The following is a 19,993-nucleotide window of genomic DNA, read 5'->3' as shown; positions in this document are numbered from 1 at the left end:
AATCTGTGATATTGCTCTTACATGGACTTGTCATATTGAACAGCAACCATTTCTGTGTTGGCACTATAGTTAAACAAGTAGAGACATTTAGCTGAAGGGGAAATGCCATTTCCTCCACACTAATGTGTCAGGTGAAAATAGAGTATGATAATTTAAAATGTCAAGGTGTCTGCTTTGTTTTGTGTCTGTCTGTTTGCCTACCACTCTGTCTGTCTGTATTTCTGTTTGTCAACCTACCACTGCACCGCTATCTTTCTCTTTTTCCTGCCAAGTGCCAACAATTTGAATTTAAGTTACTGTTATTTAAATTATACCAAGTTCAGACACAAATCCTTTCTTTTGTTCCCCCAAAACAATATATTTCTATATATGTATCTATTCGTCCAGGTACCTACAAGTCAGAGGAAAACCAGCTGTTGTTGAAGGTCTACCAGGTGAAGGGGCCGACGGAGCATTACTACAGCAAATTTAAAAATGACAACTGGGCTGTGGATGGATATGTAAGACACACTTCCTCTCATTTTTCTATATTATACATTTCAAAATGAATGTTACTTTTACACATTTCTTTGTTAATAACGGTCTTGCAAAAGAGATGTATTTCAATTCCAGACAAATCCGCAGTCACATTAAATAAAACTGATTTTGAAATACAATCAACGCTGACTTTCATCTTTAAAAAAATATGTCAAATAGAGGAATGATATGGTTTACAAAGAAGATTTTGTGCCATGGTTGCATTTTGAGGTTGCAAAGCTTCCCGCAAAGACTTTAGGACGTTACTGGCCTGGCCAATAGTTCCAGCATGTAACTTCCTATAAAACCACAAATCTTGTGCTTAGATATTGTGAATTTAATGCACATTTGATCTTTGTAATCACAATTTATCTTTGACGTACATAAATGGTGTTTTCTTTAGATTGCAAATCTATGAGAATAAGTGAATGCTAAGAGTGTTTAAAAAAAAAGAAAAAAGAAAGACAGAAAATCAGCTTTCATGTTCCATGTAGACTTTTTAGGTAATTCAATGTGATATTTGAAAATGATGTCCAAATAGCATGTCTAAGTATGGATTCAAAATTTGATTCCGTTTGAATTGGTGGCAGAGGAGAGGAGGTGGATTGAGTGAGGAGGAACCAAGTAGGGAGATTGTAAAAAGAATAGTAGTAGGCAGGGATGAAAGAAAGAAGGCTGTAAGAATGAAGGAAAGAGGCACAAAGACAGCCAATTTATCATGTTACAATTGACAGAAAGCATGAGGGAGGAGAAGAGTCAGGCTGGTAAGTGCTGAGTCGTGATTCCAAAAACCAATCATTTTACTGTTAGAAAATGAAATTTCGATTGTTGATTTGTGAGTAAAACATTGCTGCTTCAGACTCCAAAAAAGATATGGTGGAGAAGGGAAGAGAAGTAGAGAGGGCAAGACCAGAGTACAGAAGGTGTAGAGATACTGTGGATAAGTGGAGAGGACAGGAATGTCCTGCTGTGCTTCTGGTTGAGTTGAAGACCATCCACTGTACTACTTCTATGTCAAATTGGCACTTTATTCTGCAGTGCTTTGTACCTTAACATAACCTACCACTTAGTACCACTTAAACCTTCATTGCTAAAATAGCATTTACAGTATCTCACTGCCGGTTCAAAGAGTTCATTTTAAACTGTACTTATTTAGGAAATCAGGGTGAATGAATCGCCCCTCCTGAAGGCTAGTGTACAACCTTTTGTCTAAGATCAAACTACAATCTGAACACTGAATGCTTTGTTTTTTAGGTTACTGCAGAATCCGACCAGAAAACTTTTGTCTACCAGGGGCATATCCACAGTAAAGACTTTGGCAAGTTCCATCTGACAAGGCAAGGTAGGTCTATCTGTAACATCTGGACCAATAACAATAACAACCTATTAAACAACGTCCAACTGAAAGTGAAAGTAAAATATTAATTCAAATAGTGTCAAATTCATTTAATTTCAGACTGAGTAAACAGGAGAAGCATGTCTCAAGTACACAGAATAATAATACAAAAAGCCTCAATTACACATGCTCAAAAGGGTGTTCACGCATGTGTGGGTTATCTGTGTCTGTCCCTCCAGGCCCTGTAACTATGGCAATGGACCCATCCAACCCCTACACAAACAGCAGCTCTGTGGCAGCAGCCATCTTAGTTCCTTTCTTTGCCCTCATCCTGTCTGGATTTGCCTTCTACCTCTACAAGCACAGGTATGCAAGATCCTCAAAAGTTAAAAACAGACAACCAACAGACTAGAATAAAAAAAAGGTGTTTGCATTGTTGATCTTAAACAGATTCACTTTATAAATAAATAAAAGAAAATATCAACCTTGAATTATTTTTTTTTGATGCAGATACAACTTCATGTTTTTCAGTGCGTTTCAATGTTTTATTTTTTTATTAACACTATTCCCTAATTATGCCAATTATTTTATATGTTTCATTGAAACACCCGCTCTCTAACTTATTTTAAATGTATCTTTGGGTTGCATTGTATTGCGGTCTCTTAAGGCTCCTGGTGATGAAAGCCTTATCACCGTATTTCTAACTTTATTAACCTTGGAAAGTCATCGTTTGTTTTCAGGTTTAAGGAAATATGCAGAACTGTTCTGGCTGGTTAGGAGTTTACAGTAGGTGGCAGCTGAATTTAAAAAAAAGCAATTAAATATTTATTTTTTTGTCAGGGATGTAATGCCCTATTTGCAAAACTCCATTAACAAGGTGTTGTAATTTAAATTTAATTGACATCAATGTATGTAACTGGTCTTTTACTGTGGTAATTATTCAGCTCTTAAAGCATCCATTAAAAGAAAACTTAAGCATCCAAATCTTACTAAATAACTCCTAAGTCCTAATTTGTAGGAAAAGGTCAAACCTATAGCACAATTCCTAGGAATGATTCGGAGATGCTTGATAAATATGAGCACTAGTTCACAGTTTACCAATTATGTTTATCAGTTGTAGTTGCACTTAAAGTATTTTAAAATGACAGGTTTGGTTGTACAAAAATCAAAATAATATTATAGTACTTTCCAATAGTATATATCCCTTTTTAAGTTTACTTCTACAAAACAACCTTTGGTATTTTAAGAAACGGCTCTAATTTGTTGAATGTGCAAATGCAGAGGCACATGGCTATAGACTGCTTTTTTGGTGATCAGAGGTGCAAGCACAGCCCTGCTGCAGCACAGACAAGTTGGAAGGATACAAGTGTCATCCGTTAGAGTAGCATTGCGATTACCAACCATGACACCTTGGCAGTTTCCATACACTAGGAGCTAAAATGTGTTTGCAGAGAGTCGTTCAAAGTCTTGGAAAAATGTGGCTTGTTTAATCCGTTGCTTGAGTGGATGTGTACTTTAAAGGTCACATATAAATGACAAACACTTTAAAAGGGAAGGCCTTTACACATCCTACAATCTAGAATATTACCAAATAGGTGCAGGCAGACAAATAATTTACTAAAATCTTTCCAAATTGGGAACAAACCTGAACACCAAAATATAGCTTGTATAGTAAAGAGAGTAGTGATGTATTTTTCCTTTGAAATCAAGTATTTCTTAGTCACTTCCAAACTACAAAGTATACATGTTTGATACACCCTGTTTGCTAAATCACTTTTGAAATATATTGAGTGGACCAGATACTTTTTATGGAAAAAAAAGCAGGTTATACCATTTTTCAAACAATTATAGCTCTAAAACCCCAAGCGTACTATGATGATTAAATCTCAGTGACCTTAGATAGTAATTATTGTTCCAAGAAAGTTCACAAAAGACTTACAATGTCTGAAGATGGCAGATAATACACAACTATAATGAGGGTAAAATGTCATTATTAACAATTTCTGTTAAGACTTCTATGAGATTCTACATCTAAGAAATGTTCTGACTTCTGCACTTCATCACTCAAAGTTTTACAAAGTTATCTTACTTAACAATTGTAATTATTTCCCATTAATCCGTTGGTTTATCATTTATAGTAGCTTTATGCTACAGTGATCCGTTTGCAGTGAAAATATGTGGTGTTAATGCTATTCTGGAAAAAGACATGTTTTGAGAATATGTTTTGTTAGCAAGTTAGTAATGTGCTTTGCTATGTTAGTATAGTTAATCCTGTGAATACTGTACATTGGAATATTGTAAATGCTGTGTACAGGGTCATGCAGATATTGAAGGTACAGTTAAATTAGTATACCTATAGCTAACACTATCTTTACATTACCTTACGCTGTGTTAAACAACCTGCTCACCTGTTAGCTGTGTGCAATGAGAGTTAATGTATATTAAAGCTGATGGTTGTATACAGGACATTGTCTGCTGATACAGATGACAATGAGAGACCAAAAGACACCTGGGGGCCTGGCGGCAGGTAAGACTGGCACCTGTCATTCACCTGGTTTCAAACAGCAATCAGACCTCCGCCCGCCGCCACATCCTCTGTCAAATTTGTCATTCCTTGTTTTTAGTTTTGAGATTTTGCTTCATGCTGTTTAGTAAGGCTGCACAACTGATCACAATATGTAATATAAACTATGAATATATGAATGCTTTGTCCAACTCTATTTTGTATTACTGTAAAGCAAAAATAAAACTTGTAAACCAAAATCAATATAAAGTTAGAGGGGAATGGAAAACAGACTCCTCATGTCAGCTAAAAGTCATTGTAATCTTAAGTTTTTAAAAGCAGTGCTGCCCTACTGTGCCAAAACAGCAATCATTTAAGCTACGCAGATATTTTTTTGTCTTTGATCTCATTGTCATCTCTCTGTCAGCATGATTACATCAAGACCAAAGATAGTGTTTAATGTACTTCAAAGTGTTGTAATCATTACAAGTAATATATATGCTTTTGTATACTGCTACTTTTTTCATATCTACTTTTGACTTTCATTACTATCATATTGACAGTAGGTATGCGGCAAAGTTAACTTTGCCAACATAATGCCCTAACCCAACATAGTTGCAAGCCAACAGAAAATATCCCTTTACATAACAATTTGATATCTTAAATAACAATCTAAAAGCAAGATGAGAGTGTGCACACTGTGGTTTGTTCCTGTATTGGCCCATATGTCTTTACAGTATCTATTATACTGTCAAAGCAATTATGTGTGCTGTTTTTCATTCTACCAATAAGCTAAGCTATTGGACCTACAGCCACAACCAGAAATTAGTGCAGCAACTTGAACCACTGCCATGCAGGGAGGTCTGTGGTGTGTGTTGGTGTGTGTGCAGTTTTGTAAAGTAATGGGTTGAGCATGTAGGGTAGGCTTAGTGGCTCCCCAGGGTTGGATTTCTACCAGTTCACACACACATTCACGTGCACACACACACACACACACTTAATGAGGTCAGAGTCAAACAGTGTTTCAGCTGCAGCACTCCTCCCTGCTAATAGTTCCACAGGGTTTGGAAGTAAGTGATTATATCTAACTGGATTATAGGATCTGATTATCCAAAAATGTAATCTGCGACAAACAGACAAATTATGATGGGGTATTCATATTTCAAAGCATATGTTTGTACCCCAGAAGAACGTTTCTTAAAATCCTTATTCAGGCATATTGAGTAATAATATACAACAAACCAATGGGTGCTGTTTGCAGGAGGATGGCAGGTTGCACACAGACACACTCACATGAGAGCAGCAGATGGATACTGGCAGTTGAACCACTGAAGCAGGGAGTGGTTGTGGTTCATGTTCCCACTCCTGCCATTATTCCCCCTGCAATTTGTAGATTTTTACAAGAAATCTGCTACTTGCGCCTTTAATCTCAAGGGTAAAGCTCTTGCCCAACATGTCTAATACAACATGTGAAAGGACAGAGCGTATTTTATGATGACTTTTAATTATATTTTAATTTGAAGATTTGTTCTTTTAATTGGTTGTAGTCACAGTCAATATTCAGTTAATTGTTAATCTATAAAACACTTAATTATGTACAGGTCTCTCTTCATGACTAGTACCACTGTTGAATAGGACATGCAATGCAAATTATAATTTAATTTATACTGGTTATTGATCTCCAGCAAGGAAATAACATTTTACACTGAGTTTTTTAGTTATCACTACACACAGGCCTGAAATACACACACACACATGCTCTGGACCTATTCTTGCACAAATGGAGAGATGGGGCTGCCAGCTGGACCAGCACCCTGGAGGCCAGGGGTACAGTGCCCCAGCTACCAATCCACACGCTGTACTTTGGTCCATACGGTGACTTGAACCTGTGACCCTCTGGTTCCCAACCAAACCCAACTCCCTACGGACCAAACTAATCCCACCCCAAGCATTATAGCATTGTGTATGTACCATAGTGGGTCTTATCTTGAATATGTACGCTTTTTACACAAATGAATAAGTAAATTACTTAAAAATTGACCAATATCTTGTAATCAGAGAATTCTTTGAACAGTTGGGGGTCAAAAAGGCTCCAAAACAAACTTATAGACATATTAAACCAGAGAGCAATAAATGCATCCTTGTCCAGTTATGTTTCTGGCTAACCTCAAAAATGTAATCTAACATTTCCTGGCGTTTTTTGTTGGTACTTCAACTTCAGAGAAAAATATCTTGATTTCTAGATGCTAGATGCTAAACATTTTTCACCATCACATTCACTGATTTACTGGGGCTCAGTGCTGTTTTGTGCTGTGCGATTAACATACACTAGACAGGTTTGAGATTGTTTTATTGGAAATGCCTGCCTTTGATTTTCTATGGGAGAGTTGGTGAGAGCTGATATATATTGTATAATGAAACAAGTACATCAGCAAATTTGAAAAACTTTATCTCACTGTCTTTAAATATCTGAGTTTTGATTTTTCATTTGTTTCAAAGATCTGCACCCATTTTGTTTTATTGTTTTTTTTTCTTTTTCCAAACATGGCAATACAACTTTTCAGAGATATCCTTGTGAAACCAAATACCTGCCATGAACTGCCATTTTCTTCTCATTTTCTTTCGCAGGACGCGTCCCAAGGTCCAGTTCAATGGCTATGTCGGCCATGAGAGCTCCAATGGTCAGGCATCATTTGAAAACCCGATGTATGACACCAACATGAAACCCACAGAGGCTAAGGCAGTTCGATTTGATACCACACTCAATACAGTCTGCACTGTGGTATAGTCTTACAAACCTGCCACTACCTACACAGTGGTTTAGTCCAACCTCCCTGTTGCAGTCCGCAGTGTGGCTTAACCAAACAGTGAAGAAACAAGAAAACTAATGATTTGGACTTGTCAACGTGAGCAGTCTGTGTTGTAGCATGCTGGTCCTCTGTCAGCATATTCTGCACAGTTATACAGCTCTGCTTCACCTCCTACCTGAACAACTGTATCATCCACTTCTCCCTACTGTCCAAAAGAGCAAAATAAGTCTGAACCAGTACAAAAGGGAGAGGACAATGGCGTCGTCAAATGTGTTAATAAGGAGATCAATTCTGGGTCCAGAATTCTTCTTAAGCACTGTTGCTCTTCAGACACCAATGAAAAAAGAAAAAAAAAAATCTATGATTAATTGAACTTCCTTCAAAAGCAACAATCTCATTAAACAGTGCTCGTCCTGTGTAAGTTGACACAACCTCCTTATGGAAAGGGCTTTGTATGGCCAGAGTAACATGGCCCTCAAATACTCTCCGTGCAACCTGAATGGCGGTTAAACCAACCTAACCCCATACTCCATGCCAAGTTTGCACAGTGGTAATAGGTTAACTCTTAACTTACTAACTCCCCTGATGCAGGCCACACATGGGTGTGACCGATGCAAGGTTATACCCTCAGGGGGAAGCACATACACTATTCCACCATTTAGCCCCCTCCAGACATTGAATATTGATTGGATGGTTCCTATATGTCAACACAAAATTCATCATTGGTGCTGGACCAATAACCTCCCACTGGACTTAACTCTGGGCTTGACAGGACTGGACTCTTTGACTTACAGTATTTAAAGTTTACAGAGTCTGTTTTGGTGGAAGCTGATATCAATAGTACAGATTGCTGTAAAGTTGACAACCAAATGCAGTCAACATAGTGACAAGTTCGACCAGACCAAGTCCTTTAAAGAAAATTAGATTAGTACTAGGAGAGGTTGACAAGCCAAGGTCAGATAACAGTTGCAGACATGTTTAAAATGTTTGTTTTAGCCTCCTTGGAGAACTGAATGGGCTAGGTTTAATATATCAGGACAATTACAGAGTTAGGTAAGTTAAGGTGTCAGTCAAGTTCCTGTGATTGTCTTTACCTTCTGCCACTTACTGTATTGCCTATTATGACAATGTCTAGCTACATTATTTGGCAACTAATTTAGGCTAAAACATACCATATTTAATACGAGAACCTGTGAACTAGTTCTAGGTGGGTTTTGGACAATTTCAAATATTCTAGAAAGGTACTATACATCTAAATCAGTCCTATATACAATATTCCACACTAGCACTAGATAGACTGTGCTGAAGCAGAAAACAAGACATTTGAGTTGCCGGGTGTACACAATGGACTGGTTTCCAGAGGCCTGTCTAACACAATCAAAGAGTCAGACAACTATTTTTTGTTCTTGGACTAGCCAGGATTATGTGCTCGGTGGCAGAAGAAGTGGAAGCCTGGAGGCAGTAAGCTGTCAAGATCGTCAACTGCTGCAATCAGCTGTGGCCAAATCCAGGAAATGATTTGTCTTCTCGTAACTCCGGTCGGGATTATCAGTCAAGTGATGACTGATTTGTTTTCTACAGCATACCCTCCAGCCACAAAATCAGACATAGGTTAACAAATTAACAGACAGATTGGTTGACTGGCAGAAATAAGACAGATGGACACGGACAAACGGACAGATAGACACCTCTGTCAGTCATGCTGGAAAACAGGTTGCTATGGAAACAGAGGCAAATAGTTGTCTCTGTTTGTCTCTTCTGGCATTTTTCTTCAGTGAAGATATTGATGAACAGACTTTATGTTCAAATACCCAGTGGCCCCATGGGACTTCCCAAACCACTCTTGCTGGGGACCCCAAAATATAAACTTTATATTAACTCCTAAACCGCACAAATTTTGCACTAGTGTGTTTTTCTGACTGGGTTATGAAAAAATGAATAATTTTTGGGTCTGAAATGGATTTGAAAAATAAGTGATTCAAAAGAGAGGATTTTATTCAAAAACTTTTATCTTTAAAAAGATGGCAAAATGACAAAATACAGGGTTTCAGCGTGCTTGTAAATACACATTTATATTTCACACTCCCTGTTCCCAGAAGGTGTGACCACATGCTATACCGTTGTTTATTGTGTTGCCATGCCAACATGCTAGTCAATCCGAAAGTTGGGATCAGTTTACCCATTGACCTCTGAGCTTCTAGTGTCACTTAATGACAATTTATTCGCCATTTGTAGAACAGTGGGTGTTTCTGAGAGCTCATACTGAATACTGTTACTGCTGTAATTTGTGGCAGAAATATACAGAAAGGGTCACAACCATAATAAACAGCACCACGCTGCTAGTTTTATTTGCAGGCATTAAACTCCATCTTTTTCTGAGATACTGTAAAGTACTCTTAAGGTATGCTACATAGTACTGATACTAATAGGAATAATAGCTAACAGACCGTGTGAGCTATCAGAAACAACATGTGACTGTTTCTCTAACTCTCTTTAAAAAGATGTGTTGCAAGTGTCCCCAACTACTCACATCATCATGCATCATCTTTCAACACATTTAACATATCTGATGCACATGAGCATATTTCAACACACCTATTTAAAGAGCTCACAACATATTTGTGATCTGTTCGAGAACTGGTCATTTAAGGCAGAGGACAAAGAGATAGAGTACGTAGACAACATGCACAATTATTGTTGTCGACAGTTGTGCCCAGAGCCCCTTGTCTGAGAAATACCTCGTTTGCAGATAGTAAGTTACATCCTGCTTATTAATGCTGGAACCTCATTGCAACAAATACATAAGCTTAGCAAGTGCGACCTAGCATTCAGCATTGCATCATGGGAACACACATGAGTCTACACGATTCAAAAATACATTGGTTTCAAATCACTTGCCAAGCTTGTTATTTCTCGCAGTGTTTTCTCAAAATAATTTTATTTTTCGAAAGATGCTGCAGTTGGTTGAAATCACAGATGTTACTGCTTTGAGTGTGTGTCTTACAGTGTCTTCAGGCCTGTTTCTTGTTTGTTTCACGGTCCGTGCAAACCATTCTGGCATTACACTTAAGGCATTTGCTTTAACCTACATAACATACGTGTTCATTTCTAATCATTCAACCTTAATTCATCATGCTGTCTTACCCACAAAAAATAAATAAAAAATCAATTATTCAAACTATTGATAACAAATAGTGAGTAAAATGTATGAGATGTCAGACAATGAAAACTTAGAACTCATACCATGAAACACAAGTTCTAGTACAGCGTTATATTTCAGGCAAAAACACATTTCACTGAAATCAGTTACCTCAAATACTGAAAAGAAAAACATTTGGCATGAGAAGGTTGTCACATTCATCTATTTTAAATTGTCAGCTCATTCAATTGAAAATGGATCTACTCCAGACCTGGATGTTGTAAATGAAATGTCCGGAAGCAAGTGGTGATTGTGTTTGGAAGCATGACTACGGGATATTGTTGGTATTATAATATCTATTGTAAGCCTATCATCCACAGTCTCATGCTCATGGTCATGGTCAGACAGCCAGAAAGACATATACCAGATATGTGGATTGTGTGCGCACTAAATTTTTGTTTAACAAGGCAACAAGACAGAAAGACACATTCAAAGTCTTCTCACAGAAATGAACAAGACATCTGTAAACAACAGTAGACCGTCTGCTTACAAGATAGTGAGCCTCCTCTCTTTTTATTGCTGGAGTGCACCCCATGCTTCTATTTTAATTGATTAAATTAATTCAGTGGAGATTTCCTATGGAGCCAAGAGAGCATAATGGAGCCTGAAAATTAGAGGCTGCATGGTTTCCAAAGGTGTAATAAAAGGTCTAATTTTTAACAATAATGACACAGATCTAAACTCCTGGTGTGCCCAAACAAGAAAATCTAGACTCACTGTTGTCTCAGTTTATCCTAGCATGAAAGATCAGAATGGCAGTACAGGGGTTAGATTTCAGATTGTTTGTGTGGGGAAATTCAAAAGTGGCACACATACCAAAGTTAGAGTGAACCCAGGCCTTTTTTCCCCAATATATTAAAGAATCTGTTTCAACATAAGAAGTCTTCAACAGGGATCTCCATCGTGTCTGGTTTTTACTCAAAAAGGAGACAAATGTTGAGCTGATAAGTAGATAATTCATTTGCATGGCTATTTAAATAAAATTAAAAGTGCAATACTGACAGTTAGTGTTTAAAATAGTTACTGCAGTACACATTCAAAATACTTGAGAGAGTTGTCTCCATCGCCCCTTCCTCCCCAGACTCAAAGTTCACGTTGGTTGCCAGGTTGAGACCGCATTAGCTAAAACAATGTTGCTAGATGCTTGTCTCACATATATTACTTCACAGCACAGCGGAGTAGCTAAAGTTAGATGCTGGCAATGTGACAGTAATAAAAGCTTGTGCTCACGCGGAGCTATGTTCCCAACTAACAGAAAGACTTCATTGGCTTAAAATTACAGTAGGAACCGCTAAAGATTCCACAACCTCGAGGTTCTTTTCCACCTGACTGAAATGCTAACTTATCGTCCTGTCTTCCCAAATACAGCCCCCTCTCTTCGCTTAAAAAGACTCACCGCTGTCGGCGAGAGCCATGGCCCGCTCGCCTGGTCCTCCGGTAACGTTAGCAGTTAGCAGGGTTAGCATGGCGGCGTTAGCCATGACCAGTCGGGATCACTTTACTGGGTGTGTCTCAATTGTTTTTCGCAATTATGTTAACAACTCAGGTACTAGCTATATAATTCAGTGTGAGTACACAAATGTTGAAACGATATAAAATGCCTGTCCCTAGTAGCCGTGATACCTTACCTGTTCAGGAGGATATTAGCCAACTCATCATTGTCATTCATTTTCATACTCGTTTTTACAGGTATATCTGGCAATCTGGCCAGGCTGTCAAACTGGGAATATGGTAACAACACACAGGCCAAAACACAACAGAAATTTCGTCACGGAACCAAAATTAAGGAGAAAATACTGGCATTAGCATTGTTGTCAGAAAAGATAGTATTTCAACTTGGAATCTTCCTTAATATCTGATGATAAATTGGGGTCATTTTTAGATTTATTACACTAAATATATTACATATTGGACCTTTAAAGAAATGTGAATTATTGAAATGGGAAGAAAGGAACTCCTCTGTGAGATCTACTTGTGTTTCTTGTCACCTATAAAAAGCACAAAAAGGAGATATGTTGCGGCTCCGATTAAGTTGTAAGATGTTTTTCGGACATGTTCTTACAATAGGCAACATTTTTATTCGAGCCGAAAGTGTGTTGCAACTTATTTTATGTCTGAATAGAATCACATTTTACAAGAAAGAATCCTTCCTGGTGTGGTAATCTAGTTTGGTAGCTATTCTTTTTTTTGCTGTAGGAAAATGTAAGAAAGACAGTGGGGAGGCTGCACATACTGTAAGGCTGACTGAACTAACAAGACAGGGCTATGGTATGTTCACGTTCACGCTCAAGTCTAGTGAAAAGGTAAAGCTGTGAAAATATTCTAAATATAGTGTACACCTAAGGAGATATTTTGCAGATTTCAAACCAGCTCTGTCATGCCAGTATGTGCAGATGAACAACCTCAGTCTGTGACAGTTTTAGTCTCTTGTTATTTCATAGACGCAGAGAGATACTTATTTTGCAATGGACTTAGATGTCATAATTGGTGTACATGGTTATAATATAATGGCTATGAACCAATCAGATTGCTTCATTTGAGCTACCCAATTTATAAAGTATAATACAGTGACTCAATCTTTTTATAGATCAGTATCCTTCTTAACATGCCACATACCTTATCTGAAATACCTCAAAATTTGGATATCACTCAAGACTAGGTTTCCAATTTGTGAAGAATTTTCTACATTTATCCCTCCTTTGGCATTGCCAACAGTCCTCACCTTGTAAAAGAGCGACAGCTGGCTTAAAAACAACAGCAACTACCCACAAAATTTAAAAAGTTAGTTTCAGTTTTTTTCAGCTGTGACTTTTCACAGTTTAGATTCACAAGTTTGTCCATTACTTTCTATAAAGTGGTATTGTCAGCGGTCCTCATTGAAACAAAGCGACCCAGGTTCCATGTCAAAACCAGATAAACTTGTCACACATTGCCTTTCCACACAGTGTTATATGGTAGAGATGAGGATTTTTCCACCAGGTATTGTAATACAGAAAATATTCAATACAGATATAAGATGTATCTTAATTACATCAAGATGGGGTCTGAGAGACATTGAAACATTGGTACAAATTGACAGAGGGAGAACTGCAGAGTGATGTTGCTGAACTGTCCTGTATTAATACGGAAGGAAAATCCATTCGCAGTCCTGCTCGAGCAACTGTGTCATAATGTACTTGTTCATATGTGGCTCAGCAGCCATTTGGATTAGTAGATGGATTTTGATCTGTGCTGGAGTTTTATCGCCAGATCAAAATCAGACGTGTGTGTGTGTGTGTGTGTGTGTGTGTGTGTGTGTGTGTGTGTGTGTGCGCGTGCGTGCGTGCGTGCGTGTGCGCGTGTGCATGTTTCTTTGAAATTCAGTCTATAGTGTAATCAAATAAAAATATTCAGTATTGCCCTTGAGAGGCCTTTTTCACCTTCTCATTAGTTTGGATGGGACAAACTTCTCATGCCATACGGTCAGCATTACAGTTTTGAAGAAAATCTCCAACCTGGTGTGTCTGAATTGAACGTGAGTTGCCTGCAGCACTACTTCACTCATCAGTGTAAAGGATGAATAATCCTCATTTCGGCACATGGCAGCTTGTAGATTGGGACACCACACATATTTGTGTTACATTCACACATTATGGTGACGGGATGCATTCTCAGCAAGACAGATTGACCCACAGTAAGTGTGTTGCTTTTAATTGTGTACTGAAAAATAGTTTCATTTTTGTTGTCCCAAATGGCACAGAATATATGTTGAAAAATGGCAGGTCATCAATAGGAAGCTGCCATCATCATTAATGTTATTGTTTTAAGCCTCATAATCACGATCATTATCATTGCAGTCGCCTCTCACCATCATCCTGTCATCATGTGCTGCTGAACTTTAAGTAGGTGCAAAAGAAAAAAAAGTTTTTGTACAGAAATCTATTTTTTATGAAGAATTTGTAAAAAAACAAATTATTAAATATGCTGTACTTTTTATGAGTAATGGGTACAACAAAATCTTGTTCATTAAAGTCAATGTTTTTACTGTTACACACCATGTAAAAATGTATGGTTCAAACTGAGTATCAAATATCAAATTGTCATATGATCTCTTTTGTCCATTACGGCTGCTTTTACACAGGAACAGAAAAAACCTTGTGGGACCCAGTTTTAATTTTCTTCGTGCTGGAGAGACACTTATCTCTGGGTCACACCTTAAACGTTCTATATTCACGATCTAAAAAAACTTCAGACTTATAAAATGATGTGTCAGCCTCAACTCCTCCAATGCTTGGGGCAGCAGAATATATGTTTCTTCTGAACACTGACATTTTTAGGTCACCATCCATTGCAAAAATATGGTATATAATGTGGCTTTTAATGTGGCATCTGTGCCATACGAGTTGGATTGGTGATTTCTTGGATTAAAATATGTTGTTTACCCACATTTTTCCTTAACACTTGACTTTGTCATAATGTCATAAACACTATCCACAGATGGGTGGACACTTCCTTTAAGAAAAGGGCAGTGTTCTTGTGTAACAGCAGCCCTGTGTGGCTGATCCTAATAGCTCTATCTGCGAGAGGGAAGACATCCACAAAAGATTTTGAATGACTTGAACCCTTTATGGCCCAAAACTGACCTCATACACGAGCTGTCCAAGCAAGAAGGAATCTGGTTCTACTTGCTTAGACATAATGGGTTGAGAGTGGGAAATTAAATTGTGGTATATTTAGGCTCTAACAGCATTAGCAAATCAGCAACAGTTTTGAAGACTCCTATCTTGACTGGTAAACCAAGAATGGCGTACTGTCAGTTTTAAATTTAGGGACTGAAAATGTAATTTTCCTGTCCTCCTGTGAGATCATGAGAGAGAAACAAAATGGCGTGTTATAAATGGTTAAACAGATACTGTATGTGATTTCAGCCTCACAACCTGCTGTTAAAAAGACTCACAGTTTATTTATCAGCTATTTTGAAAACATTATTTGAAAATAAAGTTTTTGATACAATACTTTCTCGTTTGTACCAATGTTTTTGTAAACTGCTATCCGGATTTGTGAACAGGTTTTTGGTACGCTTTTGTTTGCTTGACTATGTCTAATTACAAACACAGAGTCAGCTTGTTCTCCTTTTATTCCCGGGTTTGAATCTGAGCTGCATCACTGAAGCCTCTCTGAGTGCATGTTTTCTTGGGTTTCCTCGTGGTGCTCCAGTTTCCCTGCACAGTCTAAAGATATACTTGTCAGGTGAGTTTATGTCATTGTTTGTCTAGGTTTATAAGCCCTCTGAAAGACTGTCCACAATGTACCCTGCCTCTCACTAAATGCATCCTGGGTTAGGCTAAAGCCTGGATGGATGGACTAACAACCACACTGAAATACAGGCTTATTAAACATAGTCACTGTATAGCATGGACGAGTTGCTTAATTTTAAATTCAAAAGCAACCCTCATCTTAATCCTAACATTGATAAAGGTTAAGCCAAGGCAAAGTGTGTGCTGAAGAACCATGTTTGCCTCTGCATTGTGTGTACATAATAATATACACTCAGTCATCCAGTTTCTGATAGCACACAATGCTCTTTAAATAGAAACTTTTTGTTTGTCTTTGTGACCTTTAAAACAAGTCTTCCAGGTAATACTAACACCTGTTGATTGATTAGAGACATGTTATTTACATCCCTTAATGCACACCATAGTCGCAAATGTTACCATAGCCATGATTTCTCTCTCTCTCTTGGGTGGGCCAAATTCTCTGGGCAGGCAAAGCAGAGAAAGGGGAGGTAACCAGATCGGCCCATCTGAGCTTTCATTTTCTCAAAGGCAGAGCAGGATAGCAAGGGCTCGGTTTACATCTATTGCCATTTCTAGCCAATGGGGGACCGTAGACAGGCTGGAGGAACGTATATTAATTTTTTTTTTAAAACACATAAAGTGAAATGTTCATGCCGTGGGACCTTTAACCACATTTCTAGCAGTGTATTAAATCACTATCTCTGAAACAGCTTGGCAATCATACCTACACCATCTTTAGAAAGAAAGAAATTACTCAAACAGAAGAGAAGTTAAACTGTGTCATAAATAAAGTACCATGTTGTTTTATCATAATCATAAATCTGGTCATATTGTAACAGCAACAGTTGTTGCCAAGATTGCTCGGTTTAGGATTTTTGGGGCCGAACGCTGGATGCAGTTTTGGCCGATGCCGATTACAGTGTCTATTTGAAGCCTACTATTTATTTATTTAATTAGTTTTATATAATTTATTGTTATTTTACATTGTATAGTAAGTACTAAACTGAAGAAATAAGAAAAGAGTGGCACTTAAAGTAAGACTCTCACTCTGTCATGATGACCTGGCTGAAACAATTCATAAAGCTATTTAATTTGTCTCTCTGTCGTCAATGTCCTCTCACCTCTGTATACATTGCTTGTTTTTTCTCCTATTTCCAATCTTCAGATCAGCTCTCTCTAACTTCTTCTCCATTTTGCTTTTTTGTGTTCTTACAGTAAGTAAGCATTGCATTTACTTATTTGTGATCAAATACAATTGTCAGTCTTTTCAGAATTCAGTCCCCCTTATCTAGTTGAACAGATCAGAGTGTTATTTGTGTCAAGGTGAAGGTTTCTTCATTTTTCTCTCTTGGGAGGAGTGTGTGTTGGACAAGGGTAAGTTGCTGCATGGACAATACACAAACAGAGAAAAAACTAAAAAACATTGTGGACAGTAAAACCACAGGCAAAAGCCCCCACACATAGACAATGTGCAAAACATTAACTCATTGACTGTAACCCCTTAATGTCCATACTAACGTACATTGTCAGTACTTCAGTATTGTCAATGCTTCATAAAACAATTTTCAAGTATTCATCTTCAAGTGTAAGGTGTTGCTGATTACTTCACCAGTTAATTGATTGATTTCAATAAATACTATATAGACATAGTACAATGTCAGTTAAGATCCACTCAGTGAAGTGAATTTATATGTCCCTATCAAATAGATTTTGTTTTTCTTTTTTTAAATATGTGAAAACAGGGACTCTTGATGCTAAAAGTCTGGATTTATAAACCGTAACATGTTTTTGTAACTAATGGATTAAGTCTGATATCTGCCTGGTTTTCACTGTGGAGGATAGTGTGCATGTGTTTCCATAATGCTGCTCCACACTTATGACAAACTAAAATAAGCACTGTTATCAGTTACGAAGCAAGTGGGAAGGCTGTGTGTGTGTGTGTGTGTGTGTGTGTGTGTGTGTGTGTGTTCCACCTACAGCTGTGGACACTTAGTTTTAACTGAATCAGTTATTCTTGTGTGTTTTGTGCTGTGATGGTATGCAATGCTTTTTTCCTTCCGTTGTTAAATTGCCAATCTCCTTTAATTACACTGGACGCCGCTTGGTTATCATCGTAATACAGACTATGCAATCTTGGTAACCACCAGATAAGACAAACAAAATCGTGTTTAGCAGAATTTGGATAGAAAGGACAGAGCCGAACAATGAAAAGAGTTGGGAAGAGTGATCAGTTTTGTGGGAGTGTGGGTCCAATATGTGTCAACTTCATTTACATCATTGCTTCCACATAGCAGCTAACAATCTTTTGCAGTGTTTTGGAAGAGTTTATATAATAGTCTATAATTTACACTAACTGCTTTACAGTGTTAAGTAGATGTGTTTGTGACTCATTTAAAAACAATGTAAATACAGTGAAACACTTAAAAAAAACAGTCAAACAATAAATTAAATTGGTAATTAAAGATAACAGACAAATCAGAAATCATGTAGTCATGGATTTTTAAATGGCGATGGATGGGGAAGCCTGGACAATGAAGGGTAAATCTTTCCCCAGACTGGACAACCTAAAGCAGTACTGCCAATTTTTACAGCTTGGTCAGCACACAGTGTTGGGATTCATCAATCATTGAACTCATGATGTGCCACAATCAACCCTGTGCCCAGAGCTGTCTCAACAGCTCCAAAAAGGGCAAAAGATGGATTAGTCTAGTCTTTATGCATTTATCTTTGCACATGTCCCATAGGCTGCTTTGGTTGTCCTTTACTGTGTCACACAACATGGGATAAGCCACGAAGCTCATATTCCCTCATGTAAATCTGATCGGGCCATTATCAGGCGGATATCATGTAGTCTTGGGAAGGCTTTAAGTGACTGTGAAAAACTGTAAACAAAAGTGAGCCAGGCTGTAACTCATTATCAAGGAGGAGTTTCAGCATCTGTCTCTTGATAACATCACAGATTAGAGCCCTCACCACTCAGGGTTTAATTTTTGGCAGACAGTTGTTGATTTTACAGGAGAACTTTATCATCACGTGGTTTGCTGTCACAGAACATCAATATTATTGGTTTCAATAGAGAGTTTTAGTATCACATCTAAATGCTGTTTCAGGGGCTTTTTTGCCCTGCCAAAAAACATATCTTGGGGAAACACTGAAATGCTATTATGTACTTATTATATTGGCCAATTGCCTAAACTGGAAAATGGCAATGGATTTGGGCATCATTGCAGGGATTCGGGGATGATTATCATTTTGGCATCATCCTTGGTTGGCAGCATGAGTGAATAATTTCCCCTCTCTCCATCATTCTTTATGTGTATGTGTGTCTGCAAAAAGGAATGGAAATTCAAGATTCCTGTCAGGCAAATGCCTCCTGAGTCTCCTCTGTCTTCCTGCTTTTTCTGTCCGTGTCTTTTCTCATCTCTGTTCTCTTTTTCTCTCTTTCTGGATGTCTGAACAAGAGCGGTGTACGATGGTGGATATTCAACAGGACAGCAAGTTAGGGCAACACTTCTGAAATACACACACACAGCTTTGTCCCAGGGATAAAATGCCAATGCTACCAATCAATGCTACCAATTACCAATTGGCTTGACAATAAAACAAAGGTAAAGTGAAAAGGCAAGGCAAGGCATTTTTTTTTGTATAGCACATTTCAGCAACAGGGCAATTCAAAGTGCTTTACATAAAAACGTTACAAAAAACGGATAAAATATGAGAATAAAATTCACATTGCCATGTGAGAAATTAAACATTAAAGAGTGGTTTAAAACAGTTAGAAACATTTAAAAGCTGTACTTAATGAAACATTTTGTGGAAACCCAAACTTTGTTGCCCAACGCAGGATCATGTGACTTTGGTTACCCATAACCAAGAATGGAAGTACTTCTCTTTGTCACTATAAGGCTTAGTTTAATCATGGCAATGTTTGCAAAATCCTGAACAGTTTCTTGTGAACTGTTTCTTCACAAAATCTATGTTCCACCCACGTTGGGGAAATTCTCAGAAATATGATGGTTTCCTGTTAGATAATACAACCCTAACTGCACAAATTATTTAAAAAAAAAATAAATTGATGCCCAAAGGGTAACAGTCTACGTACCGGCAAAGTGGGGCTTAAACTGAAACTAGCTTGCTAACATGCTCACAATGACTTACATGATGAGCTTGTATTACGTTTACCATGTTCATCATCTCTCTGTAAAAGACATGTTAACATGCAGATAAAAAAAGGTAAATAGGTTTGTGTGAAAACAAAGGAAATAAGTGACATCTAGGGCAACCAAGCTACAACCATAAACACATAAGCCAGGAGGGCAAGGCTTTAGCACTTGGCAGGTTTAATAAGTAACT

At 37.8% G+C, this 19,993-nt stretch overlaps 1 protein-coding gene and 1 long non-coding RNA gene across 2 annotated transcripts in view; both read left to right on the top strand.

The window, feature by feature from the left end:
- The window catches only part of LOC117948226 (CUB and sushi domain-containing protein 1-like), a 306,260-nt gene extending 296,684 nt beyond the window's left edge, over nucleotides 1–9,576 (top strand). The window contains exons 70-74 of the mRNA XM_034877777.1: nucleotides 388–500; nucleotides 1,771–1,858; nucleotides 2,092–2,218; nucleotides 4,317–4,379; nucleotides 6,984–9,576. Of these exons, the coding sequence (XP_034733668.1) occupies nucleotides 388–500; nucleotides 1,771–1,858; nucleotides 2,092–2,218; nucleotides 4,317–4,379; nucleotides 6,984–7,143 (551 nt within the window). The 3' untranslated portion in view covers nucleotides 7,144–9,576. The remainder of the gene's footprint in view (nucleotides 1–387; nucleotides 501–1,770; nucleotides 1,859–2,091; nucleotides 2,219–4,316; nucleotides 4,380–6,983) is intronic.
- A 1,610-nt stretch (nucleotides 9,577–11,186) lies between these two features.
- Nucleotides 11,187–13,110, top strand: LOC117942970. Its single transcript, XR_004656263.1, has 2 exons — nucleotides 11,187–11,353; nucleotides 12,287–13,110. It is a non-coding gene; the product is annotated as an uncharacterized LOC117942970 (long non-coding RNA).
- The last annotated feature ends 6,883 nt before the right edge of the window (nucleotides 13,111–19,993 follow it).

This window comes from Etheostoma cragini, chromosome 1 (assembly GCF_013103735.1).
Source record: "Etheostoma cragini isolate CJK2018 chromosome 1, CSU_Ecrag_1.0, whole genome shotgun sequence".
Taxonomy (NCBI): domain Eukaryota; kingdom Metazoa; phylum Chordata; class Actinopteri; order Perciformes; family Percidae; genus Etheostoma; species Etheostoma cragini.
The sequence above is the reverse complement of the archived record's forward strand: the minus strand, read 5'-3'. Positions and strand labels throughout refer to the sequence as shown.